The 27818-nt window shown below is 29.7% G+C and overlaps 1 protein-coding gene and 1 pseudogene across 5 annotated transcripts; both read right to left on the reverse strand.

The window, feature by feature from the left end:
• Window positions 1-21793, reverse strand: LOC107641051 (uncharacterized protein At4g15970 pseudogene; annotated as a pseudogene). Its single transcript, XR_015883371.1, has 4 exons — window positions 21677-21793; window positions 16355-16548; window positions 1648-2016; window positions 1-513 (listed from the first exon to the last, which is right to left on the reverse strand). The product of XR_015883371.1 is annotated as an uncharacterized protein At4g15970 pseudogene (transcript).
• On the reverse strand, window positions 18857-27807 carry LOC107641052 (uncharacterized protein At4g15970-like). Of its 4 annotated transcripts, none has more exons than XM_088488280.1 (6): window positions 27674-27807; window positions 25554-25781; window positions 23720-24088; window positions 21677-22158; window positions 21154-21273; window positions 18857-19162 (listed from the first exon to the last, which is right to left on the reverse strand). In XM_088488280.1, the coding sequence occupies exons 2-5, from the start codon at window positions 25749-25751 to the stop codon at window positions 21180-21182; spliced, it is 1143 nt and encodes a 380-aa protein (XP_088344406.1). In that variant the 5' UTR covers window positions 25752-25781; window positions 27674-27807; the 3' UTR covers window positions 18857-19162; window positions 21154-21179. The 4 variants fall into 4 exon arrangements, with proteins under 4 accessions (XP_088344406.1, XP_088344405.1, XP_020980094.1 ...); XM_088488279.1 differs by having other exon boundaries at window positions 25554-25784; window positions 27674-27803; XM_021124435.2 differs by having other exon boundaries at window positions 21154-21235; window positions 25554-25784; window positions 27674-27800.
• Between the last annotated feature and the right edge of the window lie 11 nt (window positions 27808-27818).

A 27818-nucleotide genomic window follows, 5' to 3' on the forward strand; every position in this document is an offset into this window, starting at 1 on the left:
CTACTCTGTACTAGGATAGAACCTGCATGATGATGGCACACTCCAAGAATGATAATAATGTGCCTTTTTGCCTTTCATGTTTTGAGGCAACGCCAGGTACTTGCTCCAATCCTCAAGAAAGTTGCTAAGATCATGGATTTTGTTCTTCAATCCAACACAACAATTAGCATGCATCGTACAAAGCTTGTTAAAATCCTTGAAGTACTCGCAAAATCCGCCAAAATATTCTGGGCTAAGAAACCTAATTTTCAGGTTCATGCTTGAGATTTGAGGGAGTCTTTTGATCTCGTTGAACACATCTTGATCATGCATGTTGGGAAAATCCTTCCTAGAATTGAACCAAATCTTGTAGAGCCAAATGGTTTTTTCATTGGATTTTACATAGCTGAACCCTGTATTTGGAGCGTTATCTAGGTCGGAGGAGTCGCCATTGAAATTATCACAAGAAGTTTGAAAATCTGCATCTTCTTGAAAATATTTGAAGGGGTTCCTTAGCCACATTATATCAGTATCCTGCAAATTAAAGGAAAACATAAAAAAAGTTCAAGAAATTGTGGCGGTAGTAGTGTTAAGTGTTAGGTGTGTATAAGTAATTTTCAACCTGATTAAGTTTCTTAATTAAGTTAGATGTCAAAACAATTCAAAACTTGCTACATTTCAAAATAAAGATTAGAATATGGGAAACAGTTAAAAATAGTTTTCATGCTTTTTTTTTTTTCTTAATCCTACGTAAACGCCAGTCATCATGAGTTATTATTAGTGTATATATAGAAAATTAGAAATTCAGGCTAGCTCCACAACACTAAAAGAATACAAAATATTTGGTTTTGAAATCAGAACAAACTGAGATATGACATTTAAAATAAGACACAGAAAATATAAATATAAAATTGATTTTTTTTTTGATATTTTGTTTGATACTAAATTAAATAAAGTAAAATAAAATAATAAAAGGTCTAATTTTTTTCTTAACACAATTTAAAAAAAAATAGAATGACAAAAAATATAATTATAAAAAATTGACAATAACAATAAAAGAGAAATAATTAAAAAAAAAACATAAATGGTGACTGCATTCAATGTTTTTATATTTTTTTTAAAAAAAATATAAAATATATTAATTTAATATTTTAAATATAATGTTGCTGTTTATATCTCATCTGCCAACAATAACATAATTTTGCATTGCTATATTTATATCTTAGTATCTTATATTTATAAACAAACATAATTAAATAATACAAAAATTATGTTATTTATATTTTTTAGTTACTACTTGTTTTATTTTATATTTTTTAATTATCGTTAAAATAATTGAATAATATTAAGATAATAAAAATATAATTATAATTATTACATAAATAAAATTATGAACGTTAGGTTAAATAAGTTAATTATAAATTATTATATTTTTAATTAATATAATATTACCGAAAGAATAATGCAAAGTAAACTCAAATTTATGATCAATTTCATAAACAATATAATGAAAAAAAATCACAATTATAAACAAACTCCATGACTACATATAATCAAAGTGGATATATATTTATAACCAAATAGAGATTCACAATTATGAAAAACAGTACGTACAAAGTCATGTTTGATAAAGAAATTGATTATTTGAGATAACAAAAATTGACGTACCGTAAAGACAAAGTTGTATCCCATTTGAAGAACAAAGCCAAGAAACTCAATTTTTCTCCACACAATGTGGAGGTAGTCTTTGGTCATAAAAAATGCTTCCTTTGATGTGGCATTCTCGTTCTTTGATTCAATCTGATAACAATGTGGGTGTATGGCTTGGCAACGTGCTTGTGCCTTTTGATCCCAATTTATTACCACCAAATGATTTAAGAAATTTTTTGTGTCGTTTCCAACTCGAAAACTCTCTCGAAACACATCAAATATTGAACCTGGTTTTGCCCATGCTTCATTCAAACTTGTGATGATAACTGTGTTATCCTTCATGGATGCATTTCTTAGAATACTTTCTAGCTTTGGTTCATACTTTTCCTGATAAACAGTTCAAATTTTGAGGAGAATAATATCAAGAGTTCAAATATCGAAATTCATCAGCATCTCAATAGTATCGAAATGAAATGGGAAGTGAGAAACACGAATAAAAGAAATTAAAAGTAAGTCATTAGTATAATAGGAATAAAAGAAAAACAAGAATAATAGTTATTAGGGTGGATTAGGAGTAAGAGCTCATAAGTTGATGTAGCAACGATTAGAATGACACATGATAAATGACAAATTTACCTGCAGATGTAAAATGGATTAGAGTAAAGAAAAAGTACAAGCCCAATAGTTTCAAGACAAAGGAGTGTAAGTAAAAGGTATCGATTACTCTGAGATATTTGAGAAATTTGTGTGATTATTTTATTTTTGACTTAAAATAAATAAAAACACATCAAATGAATGTTAATTGTTAAGTCAATATTTTTAAATAGTATTTTACAGAAGATGTATATACATGGTAAGCAACCTGTAAGATATAAAATTTCTGAAGAAAAAGAAGTAAAGTATACAGGTTAAATAGAGTTTTATGAGTTAAAACAAGTATCAAAAGTATGGTTATTCTTATTTCATTGAGCATGGTTTTAGAATATGTCTATTTGAGTATGTTCTTTGCATCACATTCATTGATCTATGATACCTGATTATTTATGCCTATGTTAAAGATTTGATCTTTACGGGTAACAATTGAAGATAATTATAGAATTCAATAACTATGATAATAATTTTAAAATGACTGATATGACATTGATATTTTATTTTAATTTTTCGGTATTAAAATTATTCAAAAAGATGGAGAGTTTTTTATTTATCAGTAGAAATATAATAATACCATTTTAAAAAATTTTCAAATGAAATATTCAAAATGATCATGAGTTTCTACTCTGATGGAAGAGAAATGTAACTTATTGACAAAAGATAAAGAAAGAGTGATAGATTCTACTTATTACAAGAGTTTGATTAGAAGCATCTCATAATAAACTACAATTAGACTAGATATTGTGTTAGGGTGTGTTTGGGGTTCACGTTAGGGAACAGAGAAGCTCGTTTGAGCGTCTTGAACGTTCTACTTTTATGTTTGGCAATCTTTTGGAACTCTCAACCCAGAAGTACTTATACATCTCAACGTACGTTTACCTGAAGCAAAAAATTTTAGTTTCTGCGTTTACATTGGGAAAGTTTGGCTACCATTAAGAAATTAGATGAGAATTTTTTTCCTTTTCTATCAATCTTACCCTTTATTTTCTTTTATAAAAAAGATCCAAGTAACCATATAATTTTTACTGTAGTTCTTTGTGTATGTTTTTCGTTCTAATTTTTTTTTCATACAAATTTATTTCAATCACCACCCAAATAAAAAATTTATTATTTTTTCTATCTTTTACTGTACTATATTTATGTTGTATATAAATTTTTTTATTTTTTTTATTTGATTTTATTCATATGAATTTTATTTACTTTTTATTATAATTTTTTAATATAATATATGTTGTTGATCGTAATTATTATATACTATGTTTGCATGATTTTTTTTCGTTTTTATTGTCCTTATGACTGTACTTTATTTTCGTCTTTATTATATACTAATTATAAGTAACAAAATAGTCATAAATAATAAAAGTTTATAGTACAAAATGATACTAAATTAAAGAGTACTAACGGTACTAAAAAAATTATAAAACATTTTCTTTTTTTAACATTATAAAATGTATAATACTATCTTTCATATTTTTATTTTTTATTGTATTTATTTTATTTATATGATAAATATTTTTTATATTATTTTTTTAGTGTTCTACTTTTTTATGTATATTATTATTTTTTATTGTTTTCTAGTTCATATGAATTTTTTTTATATATGAAATTTTTTATGATATTTTTTATTATTTTTTATGTATTTTATTAGTGTTTTATCATGTCTCTTAATAAGATCTATTCAAATATCTAAAGTAAAATAATAGAATAATATAAAAAAATTATCTAAATTGATGTCTCTTTTAGTAATTTTTTATCTAAAAGTGATTTTGAGTAGTATAATCCAAACAACATTTATTTTACTATAATCTATTTTAATATAAAGATTGCCAAACATAAATCACTTAACACAAACTTATTTTTCATCAAAATCAAGTTTGCAAAATCAATTTTATACAAACTATAGTTTTGTAATCCAAACATACACTTAGTAGTTGGATTACTTAACATATTTATAAAGGAGCCTTATTCCTACCATACCCAAACAGAAAAAAAAGATTTGTCGTTATTTGAAGGTATTTTAAATGATAGTATTCATTATAAAAATATTAATAAAGTAAATATTGTGAGCTAATGTTATTTAAGGTATTAACTATTAGTGGTTAGGACTTTATTACTATGTGCTCTACTAGGGCTTAACTACGTGCATTTCTAGGGTGCTGCAATCTTTTATTCAAACCGATCTCTTTCTCCTTCTCTCTCAAGCTTACCTTCATTTCTTCTCTTGTTATTCACGAAGCCCTTCTCAACATCCATCGTAAATTCGGGCGGAGAAAGAAATTCTCAACCTAATCATGGACTTGATGCTTGTTTTAAAAGCCTTTTAAAATTACTTTCTGTGACCAAAATAGTTTAAAACGTTGGAGGTAGAGAAGAAACTGGGTGAGAAGTTCAGTGGGATTCTTGATGTTGTCCTTTTTAGAGTTAGGATAAAAGAATTAAAGGTTTTAAAATTCTAATTAAAAGGGGGAGGAAAATGCGGGATAACACATGTGAATGAATGTTCTAAATAATAAATCTGTAGAAGTGAGTTTGAGATACAAACGAGTTGAAATTTTTTGCACTTATTGCACTCACTAAGGACATGACTAGAACAGTTGTACGAAATTTATGGATGATTTTTGTAAGACCCATCATTTTTTTAAATTGTTATTGTGAGTCAATTTTAATTTATTTATTCATTAAAGATATTAATTTTAAAAAAGTATTTGATTAAAGTTAATTAAATCAAATTTTGATAATTAAACTAAAATTTTTATTTAATTTTATTATTAGATATATTTAAATTATAAAATTTAATAATTTAATCATTTAATTTTTATAAATAAACAAAATCAATTATCTCATCTCTAATTCTTGGATTAGAGTATTTATTCGAAAATAATTTATAATTGATGAACAAATAATATTTTATATATAATTTTATTGAATTAAAATCGATTTTCAATTATTCTATTATCCCTATTTTTATTTGAAATTACTAACCTACTATAACCCTAACCCTAATTTCAAAACACACCCACAAAATCCTAACCTAACCACCGCCAGCCTCCTTTCCTTTTCTTCTCCAAACACACACAACACCAACATACGCACACAGTAAGAAAGAAAGAAACAAAGGGAGAGAGAGAGCGAAGAGGAGAAAAGGGAAATAGAGAGAGGAATCCGAGAGAGAGCAAAGGAGGAGGTGGAGGGGCTTCTGCCTCGCCGTCGCTTGCTGCGCCGTGTCGCGTTGCCGTCCAACCGCATCGAAGAAGGAAAGGCGTCGCCGTTGTGAACCCACGTCATTGTCGCCGTCACCGTCGAATGGGCCAGCCGAGGGAGAGTGAGAGATGAACGGGAGAGCTTGCAATGGAGACAAGAAGAAGACGTCGCCATCGAGCCGCCATCCATAGAGGTTCACGAACAGAAGGAAGGCGCGCCGTTTTTCCCAGAGCCGCCGCAGGAAGGATCGCTGTTTCGCGCCGCCACTGTGTCTTCTGCCGCCGTCGGATCTGTCGGCGTAGCCTCAAGGTGTTGCCGCCGTCGAGCTTCAAGGAGAGAAGAGGAGATCGCGGAGAGGGAGAAAACGGGATGGGACTCTGCTGTTGCTGCTTCCATGGCCACTGTTCTTCCATCCGTTGCCGTGGTTGTAGCCGCCGTGCATGGTCATCAGGAAGCACCGCTGGAGGTGCTGCAGTCCCTGTTCTTTCTTCCTAGTGGTCCGAGGCTATGACTGCTGTGGGGATGGTCAGTATTGATGTCATTGTTGCGAGATAAGAATAGAAACGCAGTTTGTCGCGTAATTGAGTCGCGAACGAGGTAGGGGCACTTTTTTTAAACTCATTTTATTTTCGAGAATTGTTATAAATCGATATTAATGCAATATATATATATATATATTTGTGATTTCGTAAGTCTTATGGATTGATTTGAGTTGCTTTGGACGATTTTAATTGTTTGTTGTTGAATTATTAGTTATTTGAGAAGATTGAATACTTTGGGTTATTGAATGATTTTTATTAAATTGGCGGTTGTCGAATTTGTCTTTTTGAGATTTGGAAACAGTTTGATATTGAAAATGAGTCGAGTTATTGAAAAGGGTTTGAGACATTGAATTTGGATTGTTGATTTATCGAAAATGATTTCTGAGAATTGAAATTAATTTGAAATATTAGAATTGGTATGATTTGGAAATGATTTAAAAGAATTTGAGGAATATTTGGATAGGACCCGAAAAAGGTGGCAAGGTCCAATTTTTAGGAAAGGTACTGTCAAAATTTCTATAAAATCTAGGACTTATTTGAAATGGTATTTAGAAAATTATGTATTTAAGAATTATATTATTTTACTTGAATTATTTTAAGGAAATAATGAATTATGTTTTGAATTGAATTATTGGGGAAAAGAAATATGATTGAGATTTGATAATAATGATGATTGAATTTGAATAAAGGATGACGGGGATTGATTTTAAAGTATGATTTGTGAATGAATGTATGTTTGTGATACTTGGGCAGTAGCAAGGATTATTGTTCGTCCCACTTACTCCAGGTCAATGTTTGAGATACCTGAACAGTAGCAAGGATTGTGGTTCGTCCTGCTTGCTCCAGGTTGAGCTTATAAACACCCACCTGGGTAGTAGTAGCAAAGAGGGGGGGGGTTGTGGCTCAGCCCTGTGCTTGCTCTGCGAAGGGTGTTTTTGTGCACGGTTAGCTACCAGGACATGTCGAGGTTGACTATATAACCAACAGATGATATTATAAGCCATATGACAGGCATGCATCATATGCATTTGTATGCTTTTCTTGAGTTTGAATTTGTTTTGGTTTGCCTGATTGTTAAACTGTTATTAACTGTTATCTAAGCTATATGTTGTAACTGCCATCTATACATGTGCTTTCCTTGTCTGTTTTGTCTATGTTTGTTCTGATGCGATACTTTTGAGATTATTGGCAATGAGATGATGATTGTGTTGATTAATTATGAGATGGGCTGAAGACTGTGATTGGTTTCTGATTGAGTTGTTAGTAAAGTATGAAAAATCAAGCTGGTTCAGCATAGACTTAATAACAGAAAAGAAGGGTAGAAAACTAATTGTGAATTTTTCTTGCAAGAAAAGAAGGGTTTTGAATTTTTGAAAAATTAAATATTATTTCTTTGAAAAGATTTTGGATGATTAACAATTGGTTTTAAAAAGATTCATAAGACGAGCGATAATCAGTGCAATCGAAAAACGGTTTTCTTTTAAATATCCTCTTATAACAATTCTTAAATCCTCTACTGAGAATCTTTTCGAGGATGATGTTCTTACTCCCCTACAGAAATTCTTTTTCAGTGACAGGTTCAGGAAACTTTAGCGTGAAACCACGACCGACTACAGAGCTTTAATGTATATATGTGTTTTCATTTCTATATTTAGTTTAGTTCTAGAATTTAATTTTCCCTCGACATTTATTGTTTGGTAATTAGAGGGGTAGGATTTGTGACTGAAGAATTGTAAATAAGTCTATGTATTTATTATTATGTGAATATGACATGTGATTGTGATTTTAAAATATAGACTTTTTGCGTTAATAATTAAAGACTTGGTTCTTATTTATGAAGACTCAATATTAAACAATTATAATATTAAATTAAAGGATTAGAAGTAAGTAATACCTAAATTTTTAGTACGATCATGAGATGTTAAAAGTAAGCGTGTTACAATTTTGCTGCAAATTAAATCAGATTAAGAAAGATTGAATTGGTGCTTGACTAAAAGCAGATCAAGTAGGTAGGATGATTGAGGAAGGCTATAGATGTGACAGTGCTAACATGAGCCAGCAAAATTTTTTCTCATCTCAACCTATGAGAAAACCACCTCTCGCTTGGCTTTTACACGGTTTTGTAAATCTGTCAGTTTGAGGAACAAGAAACAGGTGAGCATGAAGGAGAAGGAGGGTTAAAGTTGTTCCATGAGGTATGATAGAGAGGAACCAGTGGCTATTTTGAAAGAGATTGAAGTTAATAAAATATAAAAAATCAGATAGAAAGGGGTACTAAAAGAGGCTCTGTTTTAATAGTTGGAATCATAAGAAGAATGATGAGAAAAATCGAATTTGAAAAAAATGGAAGATCTCAGTCTAGCAGCCTACTAATCGGGGTTAAACGAGGTTTGGAAAGAAATAAAGTGGAGTCAAAGGCGAAAATAAACTACCATGATCACATGATGGTGAATGTAGGGATGTCAATGGGGTGGGGCGGGGGCGGGGGATGCCTCCCTGCTCCCCGTCCCCGCCCCCAAAATTAATTCCCGTCCCCGCTACGTTCCCCGCCATGGGGGAATAATTGTTCCCATTCCCGTTCTCTGCGTTCTCCGTGGGGACGCGGGCCCCATTCCCCATTTTCCTATGTTTAACATTCATATGGAAATTATAATAAAAAATATCAAAAAAATAAAAAAATAAACTACAAAATATTATTACAAACACACAAACATGTCTTATCCAAGATTATAAGTCCAGAAATATAACATAGCAAATCATAGTCCATAAAATAAAATCTTGAACAATAGATTTAGGGTTTTTCAATGAGTGAAATTACTAAAAAAACTCCTATATTAGAAATAAAGTAAGGGTTATTAAGTAAGTCAAAAATTCGGAGAATTATCGGGGATGGGCGGGGATCCCCGATCGGGTCCCCGCGCCTATCTCAGGAAAATTTCGCTCCCCATCCCCATCCCCACGAGAAAAATTTTTCACCATTAGGGCCCTATTCGGGGCGGTCCCCGCGGGGATCCCCGCCTCCTGAGAATTTTTGACACCCCTAGGTGAATGAGAAACGGAAGGGTGCCACCCAAAAATGGCATCGAAAGATCCATGAAGAAGATAATGTAGAACTGTTAGAGTTTGAAAATTTTCTGACAGTTTACAATATTAAAGGGTTGTATTTGACCCATTCTCTTGAGGTAATATTTTTATGTGAAACAAAAAAACCTGTTTTGACTATGGAAGGATGCTTGAAGGTGTAGGTTTTTAAGAATTTCTTGTGTTGATTCAAGGGCAGAAAGTTTAATGATGGTATGGAAAAAAGAGGAGAAAATATAGATTATGTAACATGAAGACTATTTAGTATATTTTAAATTGTAGAACTCTATAAGCCAAAAGACATGGGATGTGATGATTGATGAGCGTCTACTTGCACACTAACGAGAGACAAAAAGAAGCACAATTTAACCAAATTCTGAATATTATGACTAATATAAGTGAGTACTATTTAATTATTAGTGGATTTAACTCTGTAACTACTTACCATGATAAGAAAGGAGGAAGGATGAAATTTGCTACTTTCATTCAGAATTTTTTTAATTTTATCAATAATGGAAGACTAGTAAATTTGGGGTTGATGGAAGAAAATTTACTTAAAGTAACAGACAATTTAATAATAATCTAACCCAATAGAAACTAGATAGAAGGTTGGCTTTTAGTTCAATAAAGAGAAGACTATTCTAGAGCACTTATTTTTCACTTGAGTGATACTGATTCTAATCATTGCCCTCTCCTACTTAATTCAGATATTGGTTCCTTCAAAGCAAAACACAGATTTCATTTTTAAAAATCTTTGTGTCATAAGAAAATAGTGAAAATATAATTCGGAAGGTATGGAGAACAGAGATGGAGGGTTCTCCAATGTTTAAACTGTTCTAAAAACTTAAAAAGTGTAAACATGTCCTTATGGAATGGCAAAAAATTTCTAACTATAATTCAAATCAAAACACAAATAAGATCAATACCTATTAAAATATGGTTAAGAAAATTTCTTACATAATTGAATACGAAACAAAATACTCTCACACCAATATTTTATAATAACAAATCAGTCATTGTACTTTTAAAAAATTTAATATTTTATTAAAAATAAGAATATATTGATATTCTATTTTAAAATATTGGAGATTTAGTAAACGAGAAAAAAATATTGATAGAATATTGCTCTTCTAAAGAGCATGGATCAAATATCTTACAAATACATAAAAAATATAGTTATTTTACAAATTCACCAAGAAGATGCTCCAAACAAACAAAAATATCTATAAGATTGGTTTTAAAAGAGACCAGGTTAGATATGAGTTTACTTTGAACCAAACAAATGGAAGGTATTTACAAATTTAATTAATTAATATTATTAATATTATTAATATTAATAAATGATTATTAACCGTTTAGTACTATTTAGTTAAATGGACACAATCTTTTAAGAATTGTGTATGTTCAAAACATTGTGTCTATTGGCTAAAGGGACACAACTCTTTAAGAATTGTGTATGTTCAAAATATTGTGTCTATTGGCTAAAGGGACACAACTCTTTAAGAATTGTGTATATTCAAAACATTGTATCTATTGGCAATAGAAAAGACACAACCATTTGTATACGTAACTAATCATAATTGATACATGCAATATGTATAAATATAAGTTCTTGTCCACTATTTCAGTAAAAAAAATAAGTACTAAGTGTACAATTTACTCAACTATTAAGAGATTTTCTTTGTTCAAGAGAGTTGAGAATTTCTTACTATTGCTAATTAAGAAATTCTTAGGTTTCATTGATCTTGGGAGAATATTGTCATCAACCCTATAGCAACTAAGTGTGGGGACAAATATCTCTCTAAAGAAAGCGATCTAATCGTGCCTTGAAACCACTACACAAATATAAGACTTTGTCATCTTACCATATTCATATACCCAATAATTTTAGAGAGATATTGGTTGAAGATGGCACAAGATCAAAACACCACGTTCAAGGTCATGAATCAAGAGTTTGTCAAGTTAGATCGCTTTGATGGAACAAACTTCAACCGTTGGAAGGATAAGATAATGTTCCTTCTTTCGGTTCTCAATCTTGCATATGTGATTGATCCAAAGATTACACCAATTGCCGATGCCGCTGAAAACGTCACACCGGAAGAGAAAGAAAAGATCGTTCAATTGAAGAAGAAACGTGATGAAGATACTTTCGCATGTCGAGGTCATATCCTCAACACCTTATCCGACCGACTCTATGATCTCTACATGTCAATTCAATCACCATTGGAGATTTGGAAGTCTTTGGAAGAAAAGTACAATACCGAACGACAAGGAACATATAAGTTTATCATGATGAAATATTTTGAATTTATTATGAATGATACTATGCCTGTCATGGATCAAATTCATGAATTACAAATCCTTGTAAGTAGACTTCGTGATCTACAAGTGGTGATTCCTGAATCATTACAAGTTGGAACAATTATTTCAAAATTGCCTTCATCTTGGAAACTACTAAGGACTTCACAATTGAGAAATTACTAAGGCATATACGTATAGAGGAGGAAACTCGAAAACGTGATGTTGTGTATCTTTCTCAAAGTTTTAAAGTGAATCATATTGGTGAAAATTACACCAATAGGAAGAAAAGAAAGTTCTCTAAAGATTCAAAGCAAGATAAGAAAAGACAAAGAGAGTGTTATCATTGTCACAAGAAAGGACACTATATCAAAGAATGTAGACTTCTGAAAAAAAAAAGCACCAAAGACCAACTTAGTGGAAGAGAAGGATCTAATTTCTATGGTTGCAGAAAAAGTACAAAACATGCATATTGGCATGGTTACAGAAGTCAACATAGCAACACAAGAAAAATCACTTGAGTGGTGGTTAGATTCTGGGGTTACTATTCACGTTTGCAATGATCGCAACCAATTCAAAGCATATGAAGAAGTGAACAATAGAGAAGTCTTGATGGAAAATGACAACTCAGCTAAAGTTTGTGGTCAAGAAAGTGTGGAATTGAATTTTACATCTGGAAAGAAATTAAGTTTAATAAATGTACTTCATGTTCCAGATTTGAGAAAAAATTTAGTTTCTGTTAGTCTCTTGTGTAAGAAAGGATTCAAAGTTTTAATGGAATCCGATAAAGTGATCTTACTTAAGAATGATGTATTCATAGGAAAAGGATATTGTACTGAAGACATGTTTAAACTTAGTATTAATAAAGTGAATGTTTTCTTGTATGTTGTTGATTCTTGTGATTTATGGCATAGTAGATTAGCACACTTAAATTACAAATCAATTGAATATATGCAAAAGAATAACTATATTGATTTTAGTAACAAGGATTTTAATAAGAAATGTGATATTTGCATACAATCCAAAATTACTAAGAAACCTTTTCCTAAGGTTGAAATAAATACACATTTAGTAGAATTGATTCATAGTGATATTTGTGAACTAAATGGCAATATTACTAGAGGAGGAAAAAGATATTTTATAACCTTTATTGATGATTGTTCTAGATTTACTTATGTGTATTTGCTTAGAAATAAAGATGAAGCTTTTGAAATATTTAAGAAATATAAAATGAAAGTAGAAAATATGCATGATAAGAAAATAAAAGTTCTTCGTAGTGATCGAGGTGGAGAATATTTTTCTAATGAATTTGATAACTTTTGTGAATTACATGGTATTGTGCATGAATCTTCCGCTCCATATACTCCGTAACAAAATTGTTTGGCGGAAAGGAAAAATCGTACCTTAGTGAATATGGTTAATTCAATGTTACTAAATGCAAAATTGCCTTATAATTTATGGGGTGAAGCATTATTGACATCATGTCATATCCATAATAGAATACCATCAAGACATAGAAAGGTTTCTTCTTATGAAATTTGGAAAGGAAGGAAACCTAATTTAAATTATCTTAAGGTGTGGGGGTGTTTAGCCTTTTATCGAGTTCCTGATCAAAAGAGAACCAAATTAGGACCAAGAGCCACAAAAGGCACTTTTATAGGATATGCTCAAAATTCTAAAGCATATAGAATATTAGACTTAGTGTCTAATGTAGTTGTTGAATCAAGAGAGGTAGAATTTATTGAAAATAGATTTATCAATGATTCAACTTCTAATTCAGAATATCCCCAAAATGATACTAATATTTCACAAAAAATAAATAATCAAAACAATAAATGTCTAAGCGACAAAGAGTTGATTGAACCAAGGAAGAGTTTGAGAGCAAGAAAAGAAAAGGACTTGGGTCCAGATTTTATTTCTTCTCAGGCTATCACCTCTTTGGTAGAAGGAACTAGAAATTCTGTAACAAACAAGATTCTTATTGTGATGAACATAGAGGGTGATCCTCAAACGTTCAAAGAGGCTATGACTTCAAGGGATTCTGCTTTTTGGAAAGAAGCAATAAATGATGAAATGGACTCAATATTATCTAACAATACTTGGGTCTTGGTTGATTTGCCTCCACAATCAAAGCTTATAGGATGTAAGTGGGTATTTAGAAGAAAGTATAATACTGATGGTTCATTACAAACCTTTAAAGCAAGGTTAGTGGCCAAGGGGTTTAGACAATAAGAAGGTCTAGACTATTTCAATACCTACGCACCTGTGGCAAGAATGACTTCTATTAGGACTCTTATAGCATTGGCATCCATTCACAAGCTTCATATACATCAAATTGATGTTAAAACAGCTTTTCTAAATGGAGATCTTAATGAAGAAATTTATATGGAGCAACTGGAAGGCTATGTGCTACCCGGAAATGAAAAGAAAGTTTGAAAATTAATTAAGTCTTTGTATGGGATAAAACAAGCGCCTAAACAATGGCATGAGAAGTTTGATTCAGTGGTGTTATAAAATGGCTTCTCATATAATAGTGCGGATAAATATATTTACTCAAAATTTACTAAAAATTATGGAATAATTATTTGTTTATATGTTGATGATATGTTAATCATCGGAACAAATTTAGAAGGAATTCGTATAACGAAGGAGTATCTAATTTCTAAATTCAAGATGAAGGATTTGAATGAAGTTGATACAATATTAGGCATAAAAGTGCATAAGAATGAAGTTGGCTTTACTTTAAGTCAATCTCATTATATCAAAAAGGTATTAGAAAAGTTTGATTATCTCACAATTAAAGAATCCAATACGCCCTATGATCCTAATTTTAAATTAGAAGAAAACATAGGAAGACCTATAGCACAATTAGAATATGCTAGTGCTATAGGAAGTTTAATGTATGCAATGCATTGTACTAGACCTAATATAGCATTTGCGGTGTGCAAATTATCAAGGTTTACAGGAAAGCCTAGCAATCAACATTGGAAATCTATAACAAGAGTTCTTGGTTATCTCAAGAAAACCATATACTTTGGATTACATTATAGTGATTATCCCGCAGTTTTAGAAGGTTATTCCGACGCAAGTTGGATTACAAATCTTAGTGATAACAAATCCACTTCAGGATGAATTTTCACCATAGGTGGTTGAGCAATAAGTTGGGTCTCAAAGAAACAAACATGTATTACACATTCTACTATGGAGGCTGAGTTTGTAGCTTTATCAGCAGCAGGTAAAGAAGCATAATGGTTAAGAAATTTGTTATATGATATAAAGCTGTGGCCATAGCAGACGACAGCCATTTCAATCTTCTGTGATAGTGAATCAACCATGTCTCGAGCATATAATAAGGTTTATAATGGAAAGCCTAGACATATAAGTTTGAGACATGAGTTTGTGAGGCAACTAATAAATAATGGTGTAGTTACCATCACTTATATAAGATCTCAAGAAAATTTAGCAGACCCTTTGACTAAAGGTTTGTCAAGGGATAAAATCAAAGAGACTACTGCTAAAATGAGATTAAAACCTATTATTTCTGAATGATGGGAACCCAACCTTATTCTAGTAGATCACTAGTTTCAAGATTTAATGGATAATAATAAGTTATTTAGCAATTGGAGCACTAAAGTATAGGATTTAGTGCTATTTACAATAAATTAGGAGGGTGAGTTTTAAACTCTTAATGAAATGATAATATTATCTATCAAAAGATTCCACCTATATGAATATAAGAGTGGTACCGCTCTAATCGAGAATTTTAGAGGTTTTATTCTCGTAAATATTCATGAAACCAGGATGAGCACAAGGCTATATAAATGCTTAAAATTATAAACTCTTGAACTTGGAGGGTATAAGTAATGTGTGTGATTTTTGGTACTAGCATATGGAATATAGGTTTAATCGATTAGACACCTATTACTTCGTTAGAACTTTAAAATTTATACTAAAAGAATGTTTAATCTTAGTGACACATTCTTTATGCATATACTTGTATGACATTTAAGTTTTGTAAATAGTGGGGGATTGAAGGGTATTTACAAATTTGATTAATTAGTATTATTAATATTATTGATATTATTATTAATATTATTAATATTAATAAACGGTTATTAACCGTTTAGTACCATTTGGTTGAAGGGACACAATCTTTTAAGGATTGTATATGTTCAAAACATTGTGTCTATTGGCTAAAGGGACACAACTCTTTAAGAATTGTGTATGTTCAAAACATTGTATCTATTGACAATAGAAAAGACACAACTATTTGTAGACGTAAATAATCATAATTGCTACGTGCAATATGTATAAATATAAGTCCTTGTCCACTATTTCAGTAAAAAAATAAGTACTAAGTGTACAATTTACTCAACTGTTAAGAGATTTTCTTTGTTCAAGAGAGTTGAGAATTTCTAACTATTGCTAATAAAGAAATTATTAGGTTTCATTGTATCATGGGAGAGTATTGTCATCAACCCTATAGCAACTAAGTATGGGGACAAATATCTCTCTAAAGAAAGCGATTTAATCGTGCCTTGAAACCACTACACAAATAAAAGATTTTGTCATCTTACCATCTTCGTATACCCAACACAAATAACTATCTTATTCATACATTAAAAATGTCATGAAGCTACAAACATATGTGTGTATCTGAGTATGCCAAAGAAAATATTGCAAGTTATTTTTGTATGTTGAGTGATCTTGACGAGCCTGTTAATTGTAGACTTTAAACTTACATTATTCAAATTTGTTCGGCTAGTCTTCACATAACCTAAAATGCTCTTATACCATGAAGAGATAATAAGGTTATACATCTTGAGGAGATGGAAAGACACTAATATATATTAGAGAACAAGGCTTGTATACTTATGACTAAGAGTAAGCGACTTAGAATATAGAACAAGATATAGAAAACAGAATAACCGAAATAACCGAGAGAGGCACACCTTTGTTGACACATGAATGAAGTAACGAGTAGAAGCATAGTAGTATAAGAGAATCATCCACAACAAGACCAATCCAACAAAAAGCATGTGCATGGATCTTCTTAGCCAAAGAAAGTGGTTGTATCCATATCTTGCAGTGAAGTTGTTAATAGAGGCCTTCTTCATTACTTACTTTGATAGCAAAAACTTGGGTGCTGAAAATAAATAAATAAATAAATAAGGTCATTTGCCCTTATTAATGTCATTGACTCATTGTGAACTTTCAATTAGACATAATTAAGAGTTGCACGCTTTACCCAACCAAAAAAAAGTTGAATACTATGGTATGCTCACGAAAAATATTATATCATATTTGCTTATGTGTGTATTAACATGGTGCATTCGGTCTTTTAAGAAGTACAAATTTCAATGAATTTTGATACAAAGAAATATTCAAATTAATTTTGCTTGGAGAATAATTTAGATATGATCAGTCTTGGTGACCCACGATTATTGATTAAAGTGAACTCTTTTGTTTTTTTATTTAGAATTTATGTTTGGAATTAAGATTTAGAATACAATTTGGATTGAAGTGATAATGGAGTGGCCGGATATCCACTATATATATGTTTACGTTGATGTTTTTTTATATTTTGATAATATTTTTTAGCATAGACACCTAATATACACCCTTATATAATTCAACTTAATATATTTTTTCTTCTACTTTTTTAATATTAAAAGAAGAAATTATAAATTTTTTTTTTATTTATGTAACCCAAGAGACCAAGACTACTAATTAAAAAATTACTTATTATTTCGATTAATCTTACATTAAGTGCCCATTAATTAATCAACTAGTATATAAAAAAAGAATAGTCAACATGGAGTGGTCAATAAATTCATGTTATTACCTATTTAATTTATTAAAAAAATACGAAATTAAACTATCAGATATTTTCATCTCTTGAATCTGAAATTCAAGTAATATGAAAATTTTAAGAAACAAAAAATTATCAATACTTTTCTGGAAAATAGAGGCATTACCCAGAAAAATAAATAGAAAAAAATCAGTAAAGATAAACATTTTTATTAAAATGGAGAGTGAGAGGTATAATTTTTTTTAAAATATATTTTTTGTTTTTATAGTTGATTTTTTTTAAATATTTTTAACGTTTTATTTTATTTTATTTTATTTTTAACATTATTAATTTATGTTAAAACTATCTCTGGAGATTTTGAGGTTTGTCCCTAACATTTTATACGAAGTAAAATACTAAAAATATTATTATTAAAAAAATTACAAATATTAAGTAAAAAAATTCTATTTTTTTCTGCCTACGAGATGTAACAGGTACCCAAAAACAACAACTGAAATTAAAGCGGAAGATATTGAAACTTTTCTCACAACCTGGTGTAGACACCGCTGGAAAAGCCTCAAAATGTGTATGTAGTTCTCAGTTCCAAAGATTGATCAAACAAAGGAGCATCAGTTGTGTGTATGTTTCTCTCTCTCCATATATATTTGTAAAATGTATGTATGTATATAATGAAATAAAAACTGTCTACTTCTCACTATATTAAAAGGTAAGATAAATTTTCCTAATGTGATTATTAATTATCATCATTAAATTGGTTTGACCCAATTTTCTTTTGACATTATCTTTTGATTCTTTTCTTTAATTTTCTTTTTCTTTTCCTTTCCAGCACATCAAGTCAATAATTCTTCAATTTATTATATTTAGAAAAGTTCATTGTATGTCATAACTTTTTATATTATCACTTTTGAATTTGTTTCAATGAGTTTCTAATAAAAAAAATTGTAAAATATTTTTTAGAAAAGCAAAGGTATTTTAATCTTTGAATATTTCACATAAAAATATCTATTATTTATTTATTTATTTATTTTGTTAAAAATATATTTTTTTAAAATAAAAAAATTATTAAAAGACATAATTTTCTATCCTAATAATAAATATACACGAAATTACTCTTTAAATTCTGTATCTATACTTAATTATAAAAATATTATTGATATAATATTTCTATGTATATCTAAATTATTCATTAATAAAAATCTTTAAAAAGATGTAAATTATAATTTTTAAAACATATATCTTTTATTTTTTTAATACTTTTTATTTTTATGATTAAAATTTATCAAGTACATTAAAAAATAAAAAAATTAGTAAAAAAAATATTTTTTAATAACTTAATGACATCAAAATAAATTTTTTGTATATTCTTTAAAGAATTTCTTTTAATAAATAAATAAAATAATTATTTACCACTGTATATATTTGCCAATTTGTCATTGTATTCATAGTTCTAAATTCGAGAATAAACAGACATGGTTAGGACAACCAGGTTAATGAAAAATCAGCAACTAAACTAATTTAGAAGACATGATAAAACGTTAAAACTAATGATTAGATAATCATCAGTTAATCAAAAAAGGTAAATCAATCGAACTGATTTGATTTTTTATCGAATAATCGTCCTAAAATAATATCACAAAAGATATCAATTTTAAAAAAATATATATTTTAATACAAAAAATATTATTTTATTATATCTAATTATCTAAATTTAATCTTTAAACTTTTGAATCTCTAACCATACATATAATTCCATATTCATAAAATTAAGTCAAGTCTTTGCTTTCTTCCAAATTCCTAACATCTCTCTTCCCTTTTTCTCTTCTATCTTCGCTGATTCTAGTTTTTTGGAATTTCTTCAAAAACTCAACCAAACGATTGGAATGACAACCTAAATCCTTTGCTGTGATCAGTTGAAGATTGAGTGATACAATGCTCCATCCTTCAAAACCTACTCATAGAGTTAACAAAATCAGCACTTGAATGGTGTTAATTGATGACCATTCCAAAAAATACATAACCTATACAAATTAAAAAAGAAAAATATACTTTTTATTTCTAAAGTTTGTTAAAAATTTTAAAAATATTCTTAAATTTTGATTTGTTTCAATTTTGTTCCTCAAATTTTTAATTTGCATCAATTTTATCTTTATTATTAATTTTTTGATAACTAATATTTTTCTTTTCAAATATACCCCTCCCTTATACCTATCATCATCATCATCATCATCATCACACTTCTCTGTCTCTCTTTCTTTCTCTCTTTTCATCCTCACCGTCATCTCCACCACCATCATCATTATTGAGCAACCACTGTCAACCTTCTTTTTCATCGTCGCCGAGCAAACCCCTCATTCTCCTTCTTTCTCCTTTTTTTCTCTGACTCTCCATCTCCGTTGAGCCCCATTCTCGATGACCACCACCCTTTTTCTTCTTCTTCGCACAAACCCAGCACTGTCAAAGTCATCGCTCTTCCTCCTTTTCTGTTAGCAAACTTAGTTTCTTATTTGTTTGGTAGGACGAGGGTAGCGGTGAATAATGGACGAAGGAGGGCATTGCCCTGGAGAAGATCATTTGGGCGTGTTGGACTTGTGAATGCAGATGTTATTGCTGAGAGGAAGCTTCAATGGCGTGCTAGGTATGTAAACAACAATTCAATTGAGTGTTTTGGAAGATTGGTTGATATGATTTGGGAATTTGGGTTTTGTAACATATACAATCAAAGGATGCATCCTGGTTATGCAACCCTAAGGTGTCTTGAGCGAGGATGCAAAGGCTGCGGTCCATGCAACATGTTCCTTTTCATAGAGGTATACTTCTCTTTTTCTCCTTTTTCATTTTTAATACTTAGTTGCAACAATATTTTGTAGCCAATCATTCTATTTCTATTTAAACACTCAATATGAGTCTTTCACTCTGTAAATTTTTAGAATGGAACAAGAAATGCTGTTAAAAGGGACATTTTACAACGAATTGAGCCATGGATAATGAGGGAGCTACAAGCTCTTTTAGGGGACCAATCTAATTGTCATTGTTCATGTGGCCACCTCACATGCAATAAAAAGATAGAAAGCTGAGTTTACTAACAAAAAAGGAGGAAGAACGATGGCTTCGATGGTGCTGGGTTTGCGTGAAAAAGAAAAAAGAAGGTAGTGGTCATCGAGAATGGGGCTCAAAGGAGATGGTGGTGGTAGAGATGGAGAGTCGGAGAAGAAAGGAGAAAGAAGGAGAATGAAGGGTTTGGCCGGCGACGATGAAGGAGGAGGTTAATCGTGATTGCTCAATAATGATGATGGTGGTGGAGCTGACAGCGAGGATGAAAAGAGAGACAGAAGATTGTGATGATGATGATGATAAGTATAAGGGAGGGGTATATTTGAAAAAAATATATTAATTATCAAAAAATTAGGAATAAGAGTAAAATTGATGTAAATCTTTTGATGGACAAAATTGAAACAAATCAAAATTTAAAAATATTTTTAAAATTTTTAACAAATTTCAGAAATAAAAAATATATTTTATTTAAATTAAAAAAGAATATTTAAATAATAAATTTAATTTTGTACATCATAAATTTTAACGAAAAATATCATTTTTATAATCATTTATTGTATCATGTTACATGTATATTAAAAATTAGCTATTAAATTAAATACAACACGTCCACGGGAGTTGAGGGAGGTTACATAGAGATGCATCAACGAAAGCCAGAAACCTAATAGAAATTCAAAACCTCTGAAAAATCTAACCAAATAATAGTAAATATAAACAAATTGCTCCTACAATAGTAGTACTAAGCCTCCGATCCTTTAGACACCTTTGGTCTTAACTTATTTTTATTATAATAATTATTATCTTCTCTGCCTTGCTATTAAATACTTGGCTCTAATAATATTCATTTAGAAATGTAGATTAAAAGTAATTGCACGATTATTATCGTACCTTTATAGTTAAATAATGTATTGTTGTCAGTCGTCATGGTCAACGTTTATTGTGCCTCTGATGCATTCGTTGGAAGGAAGTCCTTTCATAATGTCAAAATTGTTAGTACGTGGACAAGAACTGGAAGCATAAAATTATGGGGGATTAGGACTATTAATACAACATAATAAATTAAATCCTCCTTGGAACGATTTTTCTTTGAGAAAATTACAAAAAAAAAATTCTTTTTTTTAAACTTAATTAGTAGTATATAATGAATCACGTATATTTTGGTGACTAATTAATCACGTATATAAGTATATATGTAATTAATTAATAATTATTTATATCTTAATTAATAATTATGTTAGATGTAGACTAAAATTATTTATTAATATAAATGTACATTAAAAATGAGTTAAATGTGATTGATTTTAGTAGTGTGCAAATAATATTTTTCTTTAATTAATGGTATTATAAAAAAATTCATGAATTAATCTTATCTATCTTTGTGGCAGATGTTAACATAAGTTAATTACATTACCTGCAAAGTTGAGGAACAGTCCAAGAACGATGTGATTGTTGTTTCTCAATCTGAGGCAGTGCCATGTAATTTTTCCAATCCTGAAGCAAGATCTTAAGATCATTGACTTTGTTGTCCAATCCAACACAACAATTGGCATGCATTGTACAAACTTGGTTAAAGTCGTCACTGGGCCGGCAAAACCCACCAAAATATGTTGTGCTTAAGAACCTAATCTTCAAATTCATGCTGGAAATGTTAGGGTGAATCTTGATCATGTTAAACGCATCTTGATCATGCAAGTTTGGGTAAAGTTTGCTAGAGTTGAACCAAAACTTGTAGAGCCAAATGGTTTTTTCATTGGATTTTACATAGCTGAACCCTGTGTTTGGAGCATTATTCAGATCCGACGAGTTTCCAGTGAAATAATCACAAGAAGTTTGGAAATCTGCATCTTCTTGAAAATGTTTGAAGGGGTTCCTTAGCCACATTACATCAGTATCCTATAAATAAATCAAATAAAAAACAGTTTTAGTATACATGGCATTTATTTAGTTCATTTTTTAGGGACAATAAAAATAATTACCAACAATTGGAAATTAACCAACGAATTTGTCACTAGAAGTTCTTAGCACGGTTAAAACTTTTGTTCCAAATTTTTAGTGACTCTGTCTAAATCCTAGTAAAGGTGTATGTGTATTCAATGCTCAAGTTTGGAAATAAGGATGGTATTTTCATACAACCTTTTTCTTTTGTAGAAAAGAAAAAAAAAACCATAAATATTATATTTTCTTTTAACACGAGCATTATAATGCTGCTTCCAATTGTTCTTTAGGTAAAGTATTGATTTAGTCTTTTAATGTTATATTTAGAAAATTTTATCCAAAATATTTGAAATGTCATATTTTTATTTTTAAATATTTTATTTTTTGTTTTAATTTTTAATTAAATTATTATTTTTAAAAAATACTCATATTTTATTTATATTTTTTATTTTAATTTTAGTAAATTTGAATTTTATTCCTTAGAGATAATTTTTTGATAGTCAACAATTAATCAACTCTTTCTTTCAATTTTATCCCTAAAACATATTCATTATTAGAAAAAGTATAGATAACAAGATTTTTCAACAATGTATAAACAATATGATTTAATAGGATTAAAAGAATAAATTTAATTAGTAGCATTAAATTAAGATGTAGTGTATTTTCATTTGATTAGTAATTATTAATGTTAGTTCAAAATTTTCATTGTTTACCTAGCACTCACCTCATTATTATCATTTCTGTTCGAAAAACCCTTCCTTTCTTCTTTCCAAACCCCTCTCCCTCACACCATGCCCTGCCATCGCATTTACCTCCTCAATCATTCGCTGTCGCTACAACCACCTCGGCCTTTTTACCTCTCTCGTCATGACCAATATCCACCCTCGTTGCTATCACAACCACCTTTGCCTCCTTCATCACTCGCAGTAACAACCTTTATGTTTTCCACTATTTCGCTTGTCGTCGTTGATTTTTGTTTCTATTGTTCAAATCTGTGTTGAGTGGTGGTTGTTGTTGTTCTTGGTGATGGTGGGTTGTAAGAATGGATAGAAATTTTGGAAGGGGTGGCAGTGAGTAAAAGGAATGATAACAGAAATGTGGTGGATGTGATCGATTGAGTTTCTGATGAAGTGAAAAGGGTTTATGGTGTTGCGACGAGTATGAGAACGAGGTGTGATGGTAGCAAGGTAGTTGGGGCAGTGGTAAGTGTGAAGGGTGATAATCGTGGCAGTGTTCATGACAGCTGGCGGGATTGGGGCAATGGTGATCATCGAGGGAAAAACTAGTGATAATGATTGTTGATATTTATGGGTAGAGTTGAAAAAGAAATTGATTAATGGTTCACCGTCAAAATTAAAATTTATAGAAATTTTAGGGATAAAATTAAAATGAATTAATCGTTAAAGGATATTTTTAAAATTTTTTAAGAATATTAGAAACAAAAAGTAATATAATTGTGGCGTGCAACTGCAAATGAAGAAGATATTGATTTGAGATAAAAAAAAAAAAGTGTATGTACCGTGAAGATAAAGCTGTAGCCCAGTTCAAGAACAAGGCCAAGAAACTCAATTTTTTTCCACACAATGTGGAGGTAGTCTTTGGTCATAAAAAATGCTTCCTTTGATGTGGCATTCTCGCTCTTTGATTCAATTTGATAACAATGTGGGTGTACGGCTTGGCAACGTACCTGTGCCTTTTGGTCCCAATTAATTACCACCAAATGATTTAAGAAACGTTGTGTCTCGTTCCCAATTCGAAAACTCTCTCGAAATACATCAAATATTGAACCCGGTTCTGCCCATGCATCATTTAAATTTGTGATGATAACTGTGTTATTCTCCATCGATGCATTTCTTAGAATACTCTCTAGCGTCGACTCATGTTTCTCCTGCTAAATGAAAGAGGAGACAACAATATTAAACCCCAATATTATATATTGTCTAAAATATTAGTCAAATCTATTAACATTTTCTAATATTTTTTTCGTCATATATATTTATATCTTGAACATTTTAAAAGTGATTCAATGCTATTTACGATTAACTCAATTAAACATTACTAATAAAGGTGGTGAAATATATAATAAATGTTGTTACAAGTGGCAAAATCTTATAATATTATTATTGTGAATATATTTAAAATATAGTTAAAAAAATAAAAATATATAAATAAAGAAAAATTAAATTTAAAAATTTTAGGATAGCATATTCTTCTACTTCACTCTACACCAACATCAAGTTCTTATACCATATAAGACCATGTTTTTCTTCTACACTAAATTGCAGAAAGAATTAGAGTTTGAGAAAATATACATCATCTATTAGTATTTTCAATGAAGAAAAGTGAGGATAACATTGAATTAATTTTCAAACACGAGGAAAAAATGAACAAAAAAAATTAGCTAGACAATTTTCATATTTAATCCATACGTTTGGGCCAAAAATAATATTTTATATTAAAAAACATTAAAAAAAAAAAGTACTTTTATCTGGATATTCTATAATCTCTGGGGAAAAAAACTTTAATCATGTGGGAGGTATAAATAGTCAATGAAAGAACTAGGGTTACCCTTAGCTAGCTTAGAAATACAAGTAATAACAAGGGTTAAGCAATATATAGAAGTAATAATAGGTGAAAACTTAGGTGCAGTCGACTTCAGTGAAGTTGATATTTGAAAACCGTTAAATTATTTGATTAATTTGACTAAATTTTTATCTAACGACTCTCAGGTATCAACTTCACGTGAAGTCTGACTTCACCTGAGTTTTTACCGTAATAATATATGTGCAGTCTCACTTAGCTTGTTTGTGGTCATTGTGATTTATAACTAGATGAGCTAAAATCTGATTTATTTTAAAGCAAATAAATGAAATACATATTTCAGGGTTTAGGGTTTAGGTAATAATATCCGCTGCTTAGATACATAGTTGTTTTTTAATATTTCCTATACTTGAAAAAAAAAAACTGAAATGTTTTTTAGAAATTGATCAATAAAATATTATAATTCACGTTATTGTTTTATTCATGAGTAGTAATAAAAAGTATATGATTTATTTTTTATTCACAATTTGGATTTCAATTTGGAAACTATGCCTAGAAAACCTAAAAGTCAATGACTTCCAATGTTGTTATAAACAACTTTTATGTGTACTACATTTCTAATTGCGTTCAAGCTGTCACTAAAAAACAAATTAAAGGACGAAAATCAAAGTAATGACTTTCCAATAAAAGTAAACCTAGTTTTTTTTTTTTAAAAAAAAAAATATTGAAAAGAGTTAAACTTTTATAAAAACGAATATACAAATATAAATTCAAAGACAATGAGATAGAAATAGAGACATAGAGAGACTTGCCTTTGTTGAGACACCGTTGAAGTAGTTTGAGATAGTAGAAACTCTAAAGGGAGAAGGATAGTTGCATATCAAGAACATCAACAACACAGCAAATCCAATACAGAACACTGTAATTTGCATGGGCCTTCGCACTAGGAGATTACTGTAACCACTACCTCTTGTTGCAACCAAGTCTTTGATAGAGTGAAAAACCTCCATTTCTTAATTATTGGATAGCAAAAATGTGGGCTGCTAAATAAATAAAAAGAAAAGAAAAGAAAAGAAAAGAAGAAAGGTAGAAATTAATTAGTCCATTTAATTTGATATTGAGAATATAGAAATCCAAATGCACACGTGCTTGTGTATAATGAACATGATGAAGTAATGAAGAGTTAAAAATAGGTTTTGAAATAAAACCGAACCTGTTATTGAATTAATAAAATTAAAAATTTAATTAAAGTTAAATAGGATATAATAAAATAATATATTTATGTATAATATATATACTTTTTTAAAAAATAATTTTTTGTTATTTATTATTTTAAATTAGTTAACTGCTAATGAAAAAACATATAATTTCAATTGGTTAATTGATTTTTGACTAATTTTTTCGATTTTTGACAAATTCGCTACTAAATGTTTTTTTATCTTAAATCGGATAAATTTGATAGTCGATTTTCAATTAATCATGTCTAAACGAGTAGTTCTATTCAATTTTAACATGATGAGTTGGACAGTAATAAATCCTTAAATGGAGCTCAAATTCACAACGGAATAATCCTTGGCCTGTCGGTCTGAGAAATACCGTGGGTAACAAAAAAAATTAATGCAAAGTTTTAAAATTGATCAGTGTGTTTTTTTTTGTTTAAAGAAAAATATATGTATGTATGTATGCGTGTATGTATGTATGTTGACGCGTGAATTTTGAATAAAGAGGGCTGAAAAACATCAAAAGAAAAAAGTGTTAGATCTCACATGAGGGTGGAATAGTTATATCTTCGCTGTTATTGATTGTCTCTTAAGTATTAGTAGTATATGAATATATAATGCATGTTTATAATACAAATAGGAAGGTGGAAAATGGAGAAACAAAAGCCAGAAAAGTGAACGGATCAAAATCACGTTGAATGGTGATTTACATATATTAAATAGTGGCAATAATTGGGAGAGTTGACGGAATGAAAAGATCGGATACGGTCCCAAAAATGACTAAATGAGGAAATAATAATTAAGGTTGAACCAAGTAGTAGAGTAACGGTGAGATAGTAAGGGGTATCTATATATAGTTATATACACACCATATCATTAGAAATGTATTGTAATATATTTAGAAAGTGATCAAATTTATTTTTATAAATTTGATGATTTTGAAATTGATTAAAATTTTTAAGTGTGATATGCTTATATTTCGGAAATAAATTAAAATTATATCTGTCTAATACGATGAAAATCTCAATTAATTATTTTAGACCAACTGCTAAAATTAAAAGAAATGTTAGATAGAGTTTGATATAAGAATCTGTCAGTACTCCTATAGATTGTAACGTTCATATATGATCTCATTTGGTGAATCAAAAACCAAATTATTCGTTATCAATATTGAAAAATGATAAACAATTTGGGTTGGTCGAGTGATCAGTTTACTCATCTGTTTAAATAAATGTTGGTCTTGTACATACAGTAATTTATTGGCCTTTTGACTTGACTAAAAAATTCTGTGAACAACAAAAAAAATATTGAAAAAGGATTTTAATATATGGTGAAAATTTTCCTGTGCTAGGTGAGGTGTTCTTCTTGAATAAGTTCAATGTAAAAAAAAGAATGTTATTATAGTAATAGGTGTTAGGTTATATTATTGATCTTAGCAATATATGGAAGAGATTAGTTAAAGAAATTATGATAGGTGTTTTGAGTTATTTTCTATTTGCTCGGTTGTATTGGTTTTGTCATGACATTATGACATTATCAAAGTTTTTCTCCCCTCTTATGATTAGACTAAAAGTTTATAACGGATTACAAAAGTGTATTTGGGATATCCCAAAGAAAAAAAAAAAAAGGAAATTACAACACATAAAATAATTATTATAAAAAAATTCAGAAAAAAAAGAAAAGAAAAGAAAAAAAAAAAAAGAGGAGCTTACAACGCTAATTGGCAGACGAGAACATGGATACTTCCACGTATGTTTTTGTTAGATCCTTTGCCAATGTCACTCGTAGTGGAAAGGCATACTTTCTTGGTGTGTGATATAAAAAAACCTTGTAAGAGTGAAACCTACTTATAAGCAA

The sequence above is a fragment of the Arachis ipaensis genome, chromosome B5 (genome assembly GCF_059453495.1).
Source record: "Arachis ipaensis isolate K30076 ecotype BB chromosome B5, ASM5945349v1, whole genome shotgun sequence".
Lineage (NCBI taxonomy): Eukaryota > Viridiplantae > Streptophyta > Magnoliopsida > Fabales > Fabaceae > Arachis > Arachis ipaensis.

Coding starts and splice junctions, on each gene's coding strand:
- LOC107641052 (XM_088488280.1), bottom strand. CDS start 25,751: ATGGAGGTTTTTCACTCTATCAAAGACTTGGTTGCAACAAGAGGTAGT. Junction 22,159..23,719: donor GCTACAGCTTTATCTTCACG/GTACATACACTT, acceptor ATTTATTTATAG/GATACTGATGTAATGTGGCT. Junction 21,274..21,676: donor ACTGTTCCTCAACTTTGCAG/GTAATGTAATTA, acceptor TTATGCTTCCAG/TTCTTGTCCACGTACTAACA.